This window comes from Eleutherodactylus coqui, chromosome 3 (assembly GCF_035609145.1).
Source record: "Eleutherodactylus coqui strain aEleCoq1 chromosome 3, aEleCoq1.hap1, whole genome shotgun sequence".
Taxonomy (NCBI): domain Eukaryota; kingdom Metazoa; phylum Chordata; class Amphibia; order Anura; family Eleutherodactylidae; genus Eleutherodactylus; species Eleutherodactylus coqui.
Window position 1 is genome coordinate 115,587,651 of NC_089839.1, and position 16,824 is coordinate 115,604,474.

Consider the following 16,824-nt stretch of genomic DNA (forward strand, 5'->3'; position numbering starts at 1 on the left):
AAGTGGGGGTATACACTTCTGTATGGCCATATTAATGCACTTTGTAATGTACATTGTGCATTAATTATGAGCCATACAGAAGTTATTCACTTACCTGCTCCGTTGCTAGCGTCCCCGTCTCCATGGTGCCGTCTAATCTTCAGCGTCTAATCGCCTGATTAGACGCGCTTGCGCAGTCCTGTCTTTTGTCTTCTGAATGGGGCCGCTCGTGCCAGAGAGCGGCTCCTCGTAGCTCCGCCCCGTCACGTGTGCCGATTCCAGCCAATCAGGAGGCTGGAATCGGCAATGGACCGCACAGAAGACCTGCGGTCCACCGAGGGTGAAGATCCCGGCGGCCATCTTCACAAGGTAAGTCAGAAGTCGCCGGAGCGCGGGGATTCGGGTAAGTACTGGACTTTTTTTTTTTTATGCCTGCATCGGGTTTGTCTCGCGCCGAACGGGGGGGCTATTGAAAAAAAAAAAACCCGTTTCAGCGCGGGACAACCCCTTTAACCCAATTCACTCAGCTCCTCCTGCTCTATAACATGATCTCTGCAGTTTGGATAGCATGTTCCAGCTTATAGGTCCCCTATCAGGAAATTACAAATATTGCTGAATAATTTACAGATGAGTAATAATGCCCTTATATTCAACCTTTATGCATAATAATATTTCCAATATGTTTAACATAAATAATCATTTTTTGCATTAGAAATGAATTTTGTCTGGTCTCTTGTGGACAGTATTAAAGAAGCACTCTCCTAAAAACAGGAGGTGAGAAGACACAGAGCGGCGGGCATAGCTCTGCCTCCTCTATATCCAAGACTGAACATTGTTGAGGTATTCTGCAGACCAAGATAAAGGTGGAGTTCTCAATGGAGACCCCTGTAAAATAAGCTCATTGGTTTCTATTTCAATGGCATTAATTCCTGGAGCACCGGGTTTATATTTATTCATTTTAATTTCTATACACACTTGACCGAGACCTACCCAGGGTTCCATTGAAGCTCTTCACTTTTGGATGGCCTTGTGGCAAGGAAACCCTTGGCCATTCCAACCAAGTATCTGATAAGTCATCTGGAACCGTCTGCGCCTATCCTGGGTAGACCCGTCACACCAAATAAGTCACCTCCGTTTTTGGAGTTCCTTATTTTATCTATGTCTATACCTCTACCCCTTGTTGTAATTGTACTTTAGAACAGTATTTCACTAACTCTGCTCCTCACAACCCCCCAACAATTTATGATTTGAGGATATCAAATAGAGAGAATGCCTGTGGCAATATCTGAGGCAATGACAATAATTACATCACCTGTTCAATACTGAGGAAATCCTGAAACCACGACCTGTTGGAGGGCCATAAGGGCATGGAGTTGAAAAACACAGGTTTAGAAGAGGATCAAAACTAATTTGTTGTCTGGTGTTCAGAGATTTCAATACCTGACCAAAGGTAGAATGCACCACAGTTTCATCCTAAGTTGGTAATAATATTGTATTTCTTTTCTGATTGTGAAATCACCAAGGCTGAGAGATGCACAATGGCAATACGCCCATGTCAGAGCAGCCTAACTAACGGACATAGACAATTACGTAGCACTGGTTGGAGTTGGTTCTTTTGATATACTTAACTATCTCATCTCAGAACACCAAACAGTAGTGACGGAGTGATAGGGTGCAGTGATTGCCTGGGTGCAGGGACTTGCATAGAATCACAGTGCAGGGACTTGCAGGGAGTGTCGAGGTGTAGGAACTTGCAGGGTAGTGACAGGGTGCAGAGACTTGCAAGGAGTGACAAAGTTCAGGGAGTGACGGTGCAGGGACTTGCTGGGAATGAGAAGGTGCAGGCAGTGATGGGAATCAGGAAGTAACAGGATGCAGGGAGTGACTGGGCTCAGAGACTTGCAGAGAGTGATGGTGCAGAGAGTGACGGGGTGCAGGTGCTTGCAGGCAGTGACGGTGCAGGGAGTGGCAAGATGCAGGGAGTGACGGGGTGCAGGGACCTGCAGAGATTGACGGTACAGGGAGTGACAGGGTGCAGAGACTTGCAGGGAGTGACAAGGTACAGGATGTGACTGGGTGCAGAGACTTGCAGGGAGTGACAGTGTGCAGGGATTTTCAGGGATTTCTTGTTGTTGCTTATTGTATATTTGGATTCTGCTGTGTCTAATGCCAGTGGAAAGTTTGTTATGCATCATGTCTGCAAAAAAAAAAAGATTTGCTAGTGAAGCCCATTTGACAGCAGTGCCAAGCCCATGTGAAAGTCCTTTACTCAGCTAGGCGACTTCTACAAAGACATATTGAGGGATAATGAATAAGGATCCAGGGTTGTTTCTGAATCAGCATGCAGCAGAATAGCTTTGTTCATTGGATGACATTAAATATTGTTCTCTACATGATGATATGATTATGTTCAGGTTTTTGGAATACTAAGACACGCTATAAACAGATGTTGGGTGAAATACCCGGCCAACACAAACAGCTCCAGAAACACTGTGAGACGGCGCTCGGATTACAGAATCGCGCAGGCCGCTGTCTCTTCTAATCCTCATTTGCCTCTGGAAGAAATCAACTTGTTTTGCAGAATATGGTTTAAAAAAAACTAAAAGAAAAACATATAAATCTACATTTTACTAGTAGTTGTAACTTTATTAAAGGGATTGTCCCATAAAGACAACCCGCCTATCTAAATGCCGTATTATAGGATGACATAGAGCGAGGTCACCCAACTAAGGTGGCAATATGACATTAAATTGTGATAAAACCTAACTGCAGCTTGACTGTATCTCCTATGACGTAAAGAGTTGGAAGTGACTTTGTGACTATGGTAAAAATTCCTAGTGCAGGCAGGGTCACTCGCAACTTTCCTGCCAGAGAAAATAATTTTAAAATTGCATCACATCCATAGTCTAATTCTAAATGTACACATTGTTAGACTAACATTAGTTAGGGTGGTTTCATATCTGCATTGGAGCCTCCAGTCAGAGATTCTGTCGCAGATCTGGCACAAAATACCAGAAGAAAAAGCGCTGCGTGCAGTGCCTTTTCTTGACGCTAAAAGTTGGGCAGCTGAGTGTAAGCGAATAGATCCCATTATTGTCGATAGTCCTAATACAGAGCCGTCTGGCCACAGGGATTCCCCTTTCCCACTTCCCGAACAGAGTAGGAAAGCGCAACCCTGGGCACGTGTGAAAGCACCCTTAGAATTTCTACTGAAGAAGTTAGAACACCCCAATTATCGTGATTTTGGTACCTCTATTTCAGTAATCACTTTGATGATGGATTTATGTAATTGGGTGATTATTCCGTCGACATAGTTGTGTGAGGGCTCGGTTGTTTGCAGGACATTCTATAGTTTTGATTGCTTTTTTTTCATGGAGTTCGTGTGACTTTTTGATCACTATTTATTACATTTTTTCTTGCAGACGGTATAACCAAAAATGCTCAATTTTGGCATTCTATTTTTTTCTGACGATGGTCATCGAGCAGACTAAATAATGTGTTATTTTGATAGATTAGACTTTTACGGACGCAGTGATACCAAATATGCTTTTTAAAATTATTTTTATTTTTAATGAGGGAGAAGGGGGGTTTAAACTTCCTTTTTTCTTTAAATAATCAGAAAAACCTTTTTTACTTATTTTTATTTATTTTAGTCTCGACAGGGAACTTGAACGTGCGATCATTTGATCACTCATACAGTAGAATGCAATACCACAGTATTACATTATAACACATCTTGGTAGGCAGTCTATGAAGGCGTGTCCTGGGGTTCATATGTTAACCAAACACCCTGCAATCACATCTTGGGGAGGCCGTTTGGGTCCCCTGAACAACGTTTGAGGCATTCAGAATTGACAGTGGCATTTAGAGAGTTAACAGATGAGATCAGCATTTGCGCTGATCACAGCTGTTGCGGGCAGGTGTCTGCTATCACAGATAGCCAGCAGCACCCACCTTTTATAGCGCAGCTTCGACTAGCAATCCCACTCCATATAAACTCCGCACACCCAGAGTGTAAGGGGCAAAGGGATATTCCAGTTTTGGCAACTAAATGTTATTTTTTTGTTTAGTAATTTACAATTACAATTTTCCTAACTTATAACCATTAGGCCAAATGCAGATGGCCGGGTCGGATTCCAACTGCGAGATACTCGCAGTGGAATGAGACCCATGTGCGCATGCAGTGACCCCTGGCTTACCTGTCCGGCGTCTTCTCTCTGCTCTGCGCATATGTGCCGGCTGGTGCATCGCCGCACATGCACAGTGCAGAGCCGTCAGGCTGGCGATGAGATGGATAGTGCGAGGACATGCTGCGATTTCCACCCCGCGATCGGAATATCGCGGTTGATTTCCGCTCATGGGCATGGAAATGCATTTATCAATGCATGTCCTATGGGCTTTATTTGCTGCGCGATCCGGAACCCGCAGTGCAAATACGGCCGTGTGCATTGGGCCTTAGATGTAATTTTCTTATGCCAGATTCACATGATCGTGTTTGTGTGGATAATATGCAGTGGATAGAACTCATTTATTTAATTGTTATTATTCACAGGCGCCTATTTTGCGTGTGCAATTTCATCGTGCAAAAAATACACAGCATGTGCTGTTTTTTTTTGCGCTTTTGCGCAAGACTAGAGAACATTTTGAAGTCATAAAACTAATTAACCATTTCAATGGCTGAGAGCATAGTTCGTATTTTTTGGGTGTGCAAATGGTTTTCACGTGCGAAAAGTACAGTAAAACAATGTGGTTGTGCTCGCTAATGGGCAATCGGCGATAGAAAGTCTTCTCATTGATAGACAATTAGAGCAGCTGTTTTCACACTGCAGTATAACTCCCATATTTGGAACACAAGGCCTTGTTCATATCACGTTTCCGCCTCCGTCGCAGAGTACCGTTCAGGGGTCTCATCGTGCTTCCAGATGGAACCCTAAACGGAACCATAGGTCTTCAGTAGTAAAACAGCTAAGTGGATTACGCTATTCTGTCCAAGGAACGGAAACTTGCTCAAACTGAGATCTTACTGGTCTATGTGCAGCAGGCGAGAGTCGGGAACAGGCTGGGGTTCACAGTGACTCCCATCCGACTATGTTACAAGTGAAAGTAATGATGGTTGTAGTTCATGATGCCAATTGGTTGTATGTCAGAGTGAGGGACGGCTTTGTAGTCTGACTCTCATTCGGTCACACTACAAATAAGGTCTCCTACCTGTTTTTTTTACGCGTTTGTCAGTGAGACTTTCTAATGTTAGAACCGCATCACACAAAAACCGCAAAGCACAAACTTGTGATGCGTTTTTAACATTAGAAAGTCCCATTGACCTTCGCGTAAAAGAAAGGCAGCGATATCGCAGCGTTAAAAAAGCAAAACACAAATGGGTAGGAGCCCTAAAGATAATGGCGGTTCTGGTCTCTGTCTCTGGAAGGCGGTGTATTGTATCTCGGTGCGGATGTCCCTAGTGGGAAGGAGCTCGAGGAGATGAGCATAATTGTAAAACAGTAGATAGCTGACAAACACAAGGCAATGAGCACATACAGTTCAACTTTTCTTTACATCCAAAATTCAGGGGCTTGGTGAGTGGAGATGCCAACCTCAGTATAATGTATTGTATCCGGCGCTGGTGATACTACCCTCAGTATAATGCGTTGTATCTAGCGCTGGTGATACTGCCCTCAGTATAATGCATTGTATCCAGCACTGGAGATATGCCCTCTATATAATGCATCGTATCTGGCTTTGGAGATACCGACCTCTGTATAATGCACTGTATCTGGCACTGGAGATATGCCCTCCCTATAATAAGTCGTATTCAGCAGTGGAGATACAGCCCTCCGTATAATGCGTTGTGTCCGATACTGAAGATACGCCCTTCGTATAATGCATCGTATCCGGCACTTGAGATACCGACCTCAGTATAATGCGCTGTACCCAGCACTGGAGATATGCCCTCCGTTTAATGCATCATATCTGGCTTTGGAGATACCGCCCTCATTATAATGCTTTGTATCCGATATTGGAGATACGCTCTCTGTATAATGTGTTGTATCCAATACTGGAGATACGCCCTCTGTATAATGCGTTGTATCCGATACTGGAGATACGCTCTCTGTATAATGCGTTGTATCCGATACTGGAGATACGCTCTCTGTATAATGCGTTGTATCCAATACTGGAGATACGCCCTCTGTATAATGCATTGTATCCGATACTGGAGATACGCTCTCTGTATAAAGCAGCGTATCCGGCACTGGAGATATCGCCCTCGATATAATTTGTTGTATCTGGCAAGTTTTTCTTCTTTTCCTCAGATTTTATGGAAAAAAACTGTTTCTTTCTTATCTTTATTCTTTCCTGTTTCTTGTCTCTAGCTTTCTTCTTTTTTCTACAACTACACCTCTTCTTCACTGCTGCACTGTCTTGGTTAATTACTCACTAACTGAGTTATGCCCCTTTTACATGAGCCGATTCTGGTGCAGAATGTTAAGACAGGCAGATCATCGTTAAAGGGGTGGTCTCGCGAAACCAAGTGGGGTTATACACTTCCGTATGGCCATATTAATGCACTTTGTAATATACATCGTGCATTAAATATGAGCCATACAGAAGTTATTCCACTTACCTGCTCCGTTGCTAGCGTCCTCGTCTCCATGGTTCCGTCTAAATTCGCTGGCAGCTTGCTTTTTTAGACGCGCTTGCGCAGTCCGGTCTTCTCCTTTCAGCACGAGCCGCTTCAGTGTGCTCCCCGCTACAGCTCTTCTGCACATGCGCAGACGAGCTGTCACTGCTCGGGAGCGCGCTGGAGCGGCCATTCTGTACCTTCCTCTGTTAGAGGAAGGTGCAGAGCCGCCCAGCTGTCCGGAGAAGCCGCCCAGCTGTCCTGCCGTCCAGCTGTCCTGCCGTCCAGGTAAGTGATGGGCCTGGGGGGGCTGCCGCTGCGCCGGGGGGGCTGTCGCTGCGATGGGGGGGCTGTCGCTAGGCCGGGGGGGGCTGTCGCTGCGATGGGGGGGCTGTCGCTAGGCCGGGGGGGGGGGCTGCCGCTGCGATGGGGGGGCTGTCGCTAGGCCGGGGGGGGGCTGTCGCTGCGATGGGGGGGCTGTCGCTAGGCCGGGGGGGGCTGCCACTGCGATGGGGGGGCTGTCGCTAGGCCGGGGGGGCTGTCGCTAGGCCGGGGGGGGCTGTCGCTGCGATGGGGGGGCTGTCGCTAGGCCGGGGGGGGCTGTCGCTGCGATGGGGGGGCTGTCGCTAGGCCGGGGGGGGCTGTCGCTAGGCCGGGGGAACTAGCGCTGGGCCAGGGGGGTAAGTGATGGGTCGGGGGCGATGTTCACTGACAGGTGACGGCCCCGGAGCCCAGCGCTGGGCTCCAGGGCCTTCACCTGGGCTGAGGGTCTAGCGCTGGGGAGCCGGGAGCGTAGCGCTGGGGAGCCGGGGGCTAGCGCCGGTTACCTGCAGCCTGGCGGTGGGTGACTGGTCGGCGGCTGCGCGGCGTCTGGTCGGCGGCTGCGCGGCGTCCGGTTGCCATGGAGACACAGCTGGCAGCGTCTCGGGAGCGCGCACGTCGGGCTGCAGCGAGCGACGGGGAAAGAGCCGGCGGCCATCTTGGGGAAACTTTTATAAGTTGCTGAAACGGTAAGTACAAACCAGCTAGGAAAGTCATTTACAGGGGTAATTAGTAATGTATGTTTAATTAGGGGGACTGGGCAAAAAAAAAAAATCACTGCTTCCTCGAGACATCTCCTTTAAGAATCAGTGCTTCACATTCTATGTGAAACACTGAGCGGGGAGTGTTTAAACGTAACGAGAAGTGGGCAAGCCTCCGGTGATCTTTTTGCTGGCTAAAACTGAACGACAAACGAAAAGTGCACAATGGCTTTCCGTTTAGACACAACAATTATCTTGCACTTTCGGTCGTCATAACTATTTTTCAACGATAATCGGTACGTCTAAATGGGCCTTTACACTTATTGAATAATAACGCTTAATTGCTTGCTTCCAACTCCTAAGACCAGCATTAAACTGAATGCTTCAGAACTAGGCTGGTGTATAAGGACTCTGGGTCCTCCTATGAGCTTAGGGGGTAGATAGGTGCATGAGTATGCCACATCACTACTGTTAATGATTCTCTAATCACTAACAACATTTTCTTAAACAGAGCATAACTTTATTACAAAACTATATACAATACTTAAATAGTGACAACTTCAGGTCACAGCATTTTTGCACTGAAACTCTGGTTTAGCATTCTCACTGCTACCTATGATACACAGATGGGAAAATGAAGTTTGCTATTTACTTTATTTTCTTTTATTGCCTAACAAACTAATAAGTCTACATTGGAATAGTTAGTTTTTGCTCTGCTGAGCAACTATTTTATCAGTGAAGATAAGACTTCACCTCCTCCCTCTGTTCTACAGGCACAGATATTCAGTTTTCTATGGGTCTGGTTGGTGGTGCTAAACTGTTGAGTCTCATAAGTGGTGCATTATTCTTCAGGTCTTGTATATAGTAGTGTACATTATACCATTAGTGATTATATCAGCATGCAATGCATTTCTTCCTATTCCATATAACAAGGGGGGGTGTGGAAACAGGCTGAACTAGATGGACATTGTCTCCCTTCAGCCTAACATACTATGTTACTACATATGTTTGACCAATAAAAGCTACAGTTCCGTTTGTATGCCATCTTCGATGATCAAGACGGGAACCTCAGGATGAAAGCAGTTCAGCTGCAGTGAAGCAGGATCGGGGATTCTCTAGTCCAAAAAGTTCTGAATAGATGGGAAATATAGTGCTGAACTTAGTTTTCAATGAGAACATTGTCACTTTTTGTAATGTGTAATTGACAGAGTTGCAAAGACATACTAAAGCAGGGAATCTAACTCATTAGAAGTTATGTATCTCTAAATATGAATTTTCCTGGAAGCGGCACGATGCGAATCACTTGTATCCCCTCCTTCTCTGTTTACAGATTGTATTTTATTGTTTGCTTGAAATGCCAAAACCTGCCATAGTCACGTGACTGCGCTGCTTATCCTCAAATTTTCCACTCCACATCACAACACACGCAGCTGCCTTCGCCTCACCTCTCTCTGCACGCCGTGTTCATTTTTGGGTTTTGTGGTTTATTTTAACTAATAAAAAATTCTTTCAAAACATCTGTGTTGGGATAAAGCTCTGAAATTATTCTCCTCAATGTTTTTATGATCTTTTAATAAAAGAAAACTGTGAGTTATGTCTGGAAAAGATCTTTCAGTTGGTGCATTTTCTTAAAGGGCCTGTTACTTTATGGACTGTGTACATTTCATACAGATGACCTCTTATTTGTGGAGCACATAGAAATCAGTCAGGGTTAAAGAGTGTGCCAATATCGTGTTGATATTGCTGTAGAATAAAGAATGACTGACTTATTTATTTTAGGTTTTCTTTTCTGTAGTCTGAGCAATAGTTCACATAGATGGGTGATAACTTCTTAAGAAACAGACCATTTTGGACCATTCATGGCGCAAAACTACCTTGGACTTCACTGAGGTCAAACGCAGGATGGACTGGTACCTAATAAATGAAAAGCTGACCTCTATTCTAGCCGACAGACACGAGAAAGTTTTGAAAATATGGTCCCCATGGCTAGATTATTCCTACCCATCGCAAAACAATAGATTTCTAACCTCCCTGTAGGCACATGAGAGAACTAGAATAACAAGGATTAACCATTGTCACTTTACCATGTTACAGCCCGAAACCGCCCTCTAGAACATCTACCCCATGGGAACAAAAATTCCTTCTGTCTCAAAAGTCAGCCCCCCCCCCTCCCCTATCTTTCCCTATTTCCCCCCTACTCCCCCAAAACTCAGATTAGGCCCTGGCCAGGCCGTTAGTATTCAATTTCCTGATTGGGCCGGGATACCAGGAGAGAGGAATGCTCAAACATGCCTACTAGGTGTGCTCTCTTCTCTCGTTCTCCCCATCCACTCTATTACAAACAGCTTCTGTGATATAATAATGAGACTGTGATATATTTCAATTACATGTTTATTACAATATTGTAAAATCTGAAAACTTCAAATAAAAATTTACAGTAAAAAAAAAAAGAAAATCTGGTGACTGAGATTTCAGGAGCACATGCACAACAACTTTCAGCTACCACTGTGCTCTACTGTTTCCATAAAATAGCTGGTCTGTTTCCAGACTACCTCCAGAACTGAGGAATCGATGACTGCTATTTCTGGAAGATGGAGCATTTTGGATATAAGCATCTTATAGGTGGGGGCATTGTTTTGTGATTTTGAACACCTTGAAAGAGGATTTCTGAGATGGAGATAACCCTTAACCCCTTGAGTGGCACGCCCGGAAATTTTCCGGGACGAGCTCCACTGCTCACAGCGACATAGCCCGGAAGATTTCCGGGCTATGTATCACTATGGGAGCTGCAGAGCACAGTGCCACAAGCTGTGACACTGTGCTCTGCCTGCACAGACCCACAGGGAACAAAGCAAGGGCTCTGAAAAACCAGCAGAAGATATTGCCGATATGTCGGCAATCTCCTGCTTTGTTTACAGGTTGCCATAGAGACTATCGGCTTGTCAGAAGCAAGCCGATGGTCTCTGTGGCAGGGAGAGCTTGGTGCTTGGCTGTCAGAGGACAGCTAGGTACGAGCTCTTACAGCAGAGATCAGAGAAAACCTCCGATCTCTGCTGTGTTAACCCTTTACATGCTGCAGTCTATGTGACTGCAGCATGTAAAGGGCTGTCACTGCAGCATGTAAAGGGCTGTCACCATCGGACCCCCGGAATGTGATCAGGGGTCCTGATGGGTCCCTGTGGAAGTCTCCCTTTACTTTGTAAAAAATAAAAAATATAATCACACATGTGGTATCCATGCGTCGTAATGACCCAGAGAAGGAAGTTAATACATTATTTAACCCCTTAATGACATGGCCCCTTTTTTTTCTTTTTTCCCCATTTCTTTTTTTCCTCCCCCCTGTTTAAAAAATCACAACTTGTCCCGCAAAAAACAAGCCCTTATATGGCCATGTCAATGGAAAAATGAAAAAGTTATGGCTCTTGAGACGCAACTGCAAAATTAGTTGAAATTCAATGATTAGACCATTTAAAAAATCCTGCCCTGGTGGGCACGACAGGGTGGTAGGAAACCCGCCACTCAAGGGGTTAAAGGACCAAGCAATTTATTTATTCACTTTTACCATTTCAAGAGCCTTACCTTTTAATGTATTCCATCACGTTATCTGTATGGGGGCTTTTTTTTTTACAGGACAAGTTGTATTTTTCAACAGCACCAGTTTGCGTTTTTTTTAAACAGTTTATTTTGCAGTAAAAATAACAAATGACCTTTATTTTATGGGTTTGAACAAAAACCATGATACCCAATTTGTATATTTTTTTACATTTTAATACTTAGACTCTTAAAACAGATTTTCTGTTAAAAAAAAAAAAGTAATTCTCACTGCATTCACAGTGTGAAAATAGCCAAGAGTACATTCGTATGGGCTTATTCAGACGTGCTCCGCCCCCATTTCGCCCCTCTCATTGCAAACAGTGGTGAGGGGGTGGGAGCTCAGTGCACTAGCTCCCGTCCTGCCTCCTCCCGTGCAGAGAAGAGCAGCATATATCGTCCGGGAGTGAAAACCTGACCGATATATGCACGTCTCAATAAGCCCTATAGGTGAGTGCGATATTGGTCTGAGAAACCCAGACCAATATCACACTCATAAACAGCCAATTTTTTTTTTGCAATTGCAGTACTTTTCATGCAAGTGAAAATCACATTTTCCAATAGTAAAAAAAAGAAAAATACATCACACCTACATAAAAATCACATTTACATGAGAGTGCAATGCAGATATTTGGTCTGCCACAGGAAATAATGGGCAATTCTTAAACAAGATCATCCAAAAATTGGGCATACAACGATTTTTGAATGTTGCACTACATGGTGCGAGCAAAAAAAGCTCATGAAAATTAACTAATGGAAATTAATGGGTTATTCTCCTATGCAAGTTCCATTCATATCTCAATCAGATTAAACAAATTATGTGTCTTGTTTTACAGGGGTTTATGATGGAGAATCGAATCCCTGGCTTGAAGTGTGACTCCGATGTATTTGTCACATTTGAGGGTGACAATGTTGTTATGCTACAGGTATGTTTTACATGATATTTATTACTTCATAAAGACCATTGAGCATTGCTGGACAAAACAGAAAGGAAAGTTATATTATTAGCTAAATGAAAGTAAAAGGGCCGTCTTCAGCCCTTCAGGCAACAGGCTCTGAGCCAGTGAGACTATGAAGATGGTTGAGTGTCTTCGCGAAAAACTAAAATAAAAAGGTTAAAAACTTCTGCTAAAAAAGTGTAAAATGGCACACAGCACATATAGCAATTTACTGAGAAGGCATGTTCACTAAGCCTAACTGGTGTACTGATATGGACAGGTTATTTTGGATGTAATTGAATACTTATAGCCAAAACCTTTTGAAAATATTCTCAAATAGTAGTATATTTAAAATATTATGGCCAACAGTAAAGAGTAGATCAAACAAGGTATAGTACAGATTCCAATTATGATAGTATGAGCACAAAGGAGAAGGTTCTTTTTATAAATGAAAGTCCACTTAAAAAACTTCTCAAAATCCAAAATTACTAACCGCACCACTCAATATGTTGGCCAGATGATCTAGGCAAAAGGAAAAGCTCCTGTGCAAAGCATCATTATTTCCACCACCTGTAGTAGATGTTGCATACTGCCAAGGGCGGACTGGCTATACAACCCAACTGGAAAATTCCCGGTGGGCCGGTTGGGGGGGGGAGGAATTTTCTTATAAAAGTTTCTGATGAAATATAAAAAAAAGAAAAAGTTATACTCAACTGCTGTGTTGCTCCTCCTGGACTCTGTAGTCTGCGCTCGTACAGTTCATTTGCTGATTTTCAGGTAGAGCGATCATGTGTGCACTCTAAGCGACTTTGAAAGAGGCATGGTCATCAGTGCTAAACTAGCTAGGGCCAGGATTTCAAAAACTACCAATCTTGTGGGGTTTTCTTATGTGGCTGGTGTTGATAGCGTACTGAGAATGATGTGATCAAGAAGAACCTACAGGGAAAGGGGATCCTGTGGACAAACAACTTGCCAATGAAACCGCAGACAACCAGTTTGAGTGCCAATACTGTGGAACAGAAACAAAACGCAAGACTCCAGAGTGCCGAAGAGTGTAAAGATTGGGTCAATGAGCAGTGGGGAAAGTCGCTTTGTTAGATGAATTCAGATTTTTCTTGCACCATGTTAAGAGAAATTTGGCGCTGGCAGCATAAATCACTGAACCCTTACTGTCAGGTGTCAACAGTTCAGGCTGGTGGAGGTGAAATAATGGTTTGGGGAATGTTTTCCTGACCTTGCCTGGGTCCTGTGATACATGTGGATGGACGCCACCAGAAATATTGCAGTTTTGAAGTCAAAGAATGTATAATATGCTGTTAGATGGGTGTCTCTGATAAAGTGCCACTCAATGTATGCCAGTTCTTACTGCCCAAAGATCATTCTCCAACTCTTAAGTTTTTTGTAAAATTGATCTGGTGAGCAATTGCTCACTTTCTTACCCTTGTTTAAATGTTTGTTCGATCATAACAAGACTTAGGTTTGACGAAATAGTATGTAATCTCTACCTCATCAGAACCACAACACAAAAAGTGCAAAACTTTGAATGATTGTCACGCAATACAGGAAGGAAGCCTGCTCATACAGCCAAAGGATGCTTTTTCAGATAATGCCACCTTAACTATTCACGACTATGTACAGAATAAACCCGTTGAAGTGTATAGCTCATCATCTGTTTCCAGACACTTCTGGGGAGGGATATCTTTCAGAAGTCAAGTAGATGTTTAAAATATTTATACACACAAATCAAATTAGGCCAAATGCAGACGGCCAAGTCGGATTCCGACTACGAGATTCTCATAGCGTGTGCAGTGCAGAGCAAACGCGTCAGCAATAATGCGGTTGTGTGAGCCTATGTGAAGCTCGCACTGAAATAGGACTTGCTGCGATTTCCACCCCACGAGCGGAATATTGCAGTTGATTTCCGCTTGTGGGCATAGAAATGCAGTTTTCAATGCATGTCCTATGGGCTGTATTTTCTGCAGGACCCGGAGCTCTGAATCCCGCAGTGCAAATGCGGCCGTGTGCATTAGGCCTTAATATGGTTATCCACACAAATCAAATTACAAGAAAGCGGTTGATTTGCTAAAAAAAAAAAATGTGAAAAGTACTGAGAAAAAAATACTGCAAAAATGGTTAAATCTTTAAAGTTGATATAGCATTTGGTGTAAATGGATTTAAAAAAAGAGTATTTTTAGAGTATAGATTTGGTGTGTGCAAATGAAGATGGAATTCTTCTGTGTAGATATGGTATCCTATGAGACGCGGGGTCTATTTGAACATGTGCCTTTGTGTTTAGAGTTGGAGGTGGACAAACATTATGGTTTAGTTATTTTAGATGCATTGGCTGTATCAAAATTTGATATGTACCTAGCTCTTAACTAAAGCTCTGCATGTAAGGCGGTGGACTAGTGTTATGGACATTGAGTGGGGACTCACTGTGCCAACCAACCGGTTTGACGTTGGGCTAATCCTAAGGGCATTATTCTGGCGGGCCCTCGGTATTCACTCTTTAACCCCTGTACAAGGACCTGGTCTTTGCCGCGGGAAATCGAGCAAGCCACTTCCTCTTGGAATAGTCCCAGTGTGGTTGGCAGCTGACTCACGGTAGTCAGAGGCATCGGAGCAAAGCACCATGAAACAGACTGGACTATAAACAGAAACCGGTGCAAAGTAGGAGCAGACAGAGAACAAATGTCCAGGGTAAAAGCTCAGGGAGCAGAGCAGACCCACACGTCAGGGACAGGAGGCCTATGTTGGGTGACTGAAGGAAACACACACCAACACTCAAGCAAAGGAGGATCCCCAGGGCTCACTTAAATAGGAGGGCAATAGCCTATTACCCTGCAGCTGGGCTGTGAGCACTGAGGAGGATTAACTCCTGCTGTGCTGATGAAAATTAGAAGCGTAGAGTCCATTCATACAGGAGGAACAGAGCGACGCCCGTGTCTGCCCGGAATAGCAAGAGGACAGCATACAAGGGTAGCCAATTTTAACAACTAGGACACTCTCAGGGTCTTCTGGAGTAGTCTACTGCTTAGGACAGTTTCTGCACTCAAGTACATATAAAACTGAAAGAAGAGAATCGTTTAGGCTTTGTTCACATGGAGTTTTTTGATGCAGATTCTGATTCTGTATTGAAATGCTCCTTGAAATCTATATAATTTTTACATCCCATTGAATTCATTGGTTATCTGCGTCACCAAAAATTGAACTGGCATTACAATACCTGAAATGTTTTCCATGTGAAGACCACATTGGATGGGCATGTTTGTATTTGCCCAATTTAAAGAGGCTAAAGCTGTATGTGATATAACTCACAAAAAAAAGCCAAGTATACTTCCCCTGATACATTGCAGGATGGCCTCAATCACCATGTTCCTTGGTGGCAGGCAGAGAGACAGATTGCGATGTGAGGGAAGAATTGTTCAGTGCAAATTGTGGGAGGGGTGACTGCAGACAAAATAGTCTGTGCATGTGAACTGATCTCAAAGATGTCAGCCATTGATAAGTGCACCACACCATACAGGCTTACAACCAAGTGGATTGCCCTGTATCACCATAGTGCGCCACACTCGCGTGACACCCCACACAATACACAGAGAATAGAATTGTGGGCTTTCACACATTTCTGTTTTTGTGCAAAGAAATAGCACTGGCTCCATTTTATGTGCATTTGCACAACAAAGGTCCCAATAGATGTCTATGGGAGGTGTGCAATACGCTGCACAATTCTGTGAAAAAAAGAATACATCTAGAACTGATTAGGCTAAAAAGCCATTTAAATCAGGGTGTGGGTGTGTTTCTTGTGCAAATCAACATGCCTTGCATGCAGGAGTACTGTAAACTACGCTGATAGGCACGCATATGCCTATCTAAAAGTATCCTAAGCTTCAAATTTTTCTTGCGGCTTATTGTAGCAGATCTGCAACAGAATTATGTGATGCTGATCTGCCACTGTTATTGCTGTGAATGAGTCTTGGGCTTCTTTCCGTGAGCGTATATTGGCTGGCGTTTTCACGGCCGGCTGATATACGCTGCCATCTGGGGCGTAGAAGCTCGTGAATGGGCGCACAAATCTACCGTTTGTGCGCCCGTTCACACGGCATGGGCCCCGGCGCATATATGCTGAGGTCACCATGCCGTCGCCCCTTTCCCCTCCCTCCACCTCACAGGCTCACCTCTGCTCTCCTCCCCCTCATTCTTTGCAATGGGTGAGGACAGGGCGCAGCTAGGTGTCGCCCCGTCCCGCCTCCTCCCATTGCTGGCTGTGTCCACAGCAAGCAATAGGAGGGGGCTAAATGGGCGGCACCTAGCGCTGCCCCCTCCCATTGCAAAGGACGAGCGGGTAGGAGACCCGAGGGAGGGAGTCTAGCAGCAACGCTGCTAAACTCCCTCCCAACTCCTGCCACTGCCATGGGCTCCCAAAGGAGCCCATGCAGCGGCCGATGTATTGCGGCCCAAAAGATAGTTCCAAGACTATCTTCTGGGCCCGACGGGCCGGGCGCTTTTACGTCTCAGGAATACAGCCATGTAATCTGATGCTCTGGAATCCAATGCATCAGATCACAGCGTATGCCGGCTGGCCGGCCGAGAAAGTGGAGGTATTACTTCCGCTATGCAACCTGGCGATCACATGACTGCAGGGTGCCATCTGTCACATCAGCTCTGCCAGTGACTA

General features: G+C 44.5%; 1 protein-coding gene across 1 annotated transcript in view; it reads left to right on the plus strand.

Moving 5' to 3' along the window:
• ACOXL (acyl-CoA oxidase like) overlaps window positions 1–16,824 on the plus strand; it is a 387,512-nt gene that overhangs the window by 200,040 nt on the left and 170,648 nt on the right. Inside the window, exon 13 of the mRNA XM_066595986.1 lies at window positions 12,045–12,134. Coding sequence (XP_066452083.1) covers window positions 12,045–12,134 — 90 coding nt within the window. The remainder of the gene's footprint in view (window positions 1–12,044; window positions 12,135–16,824) is intronic.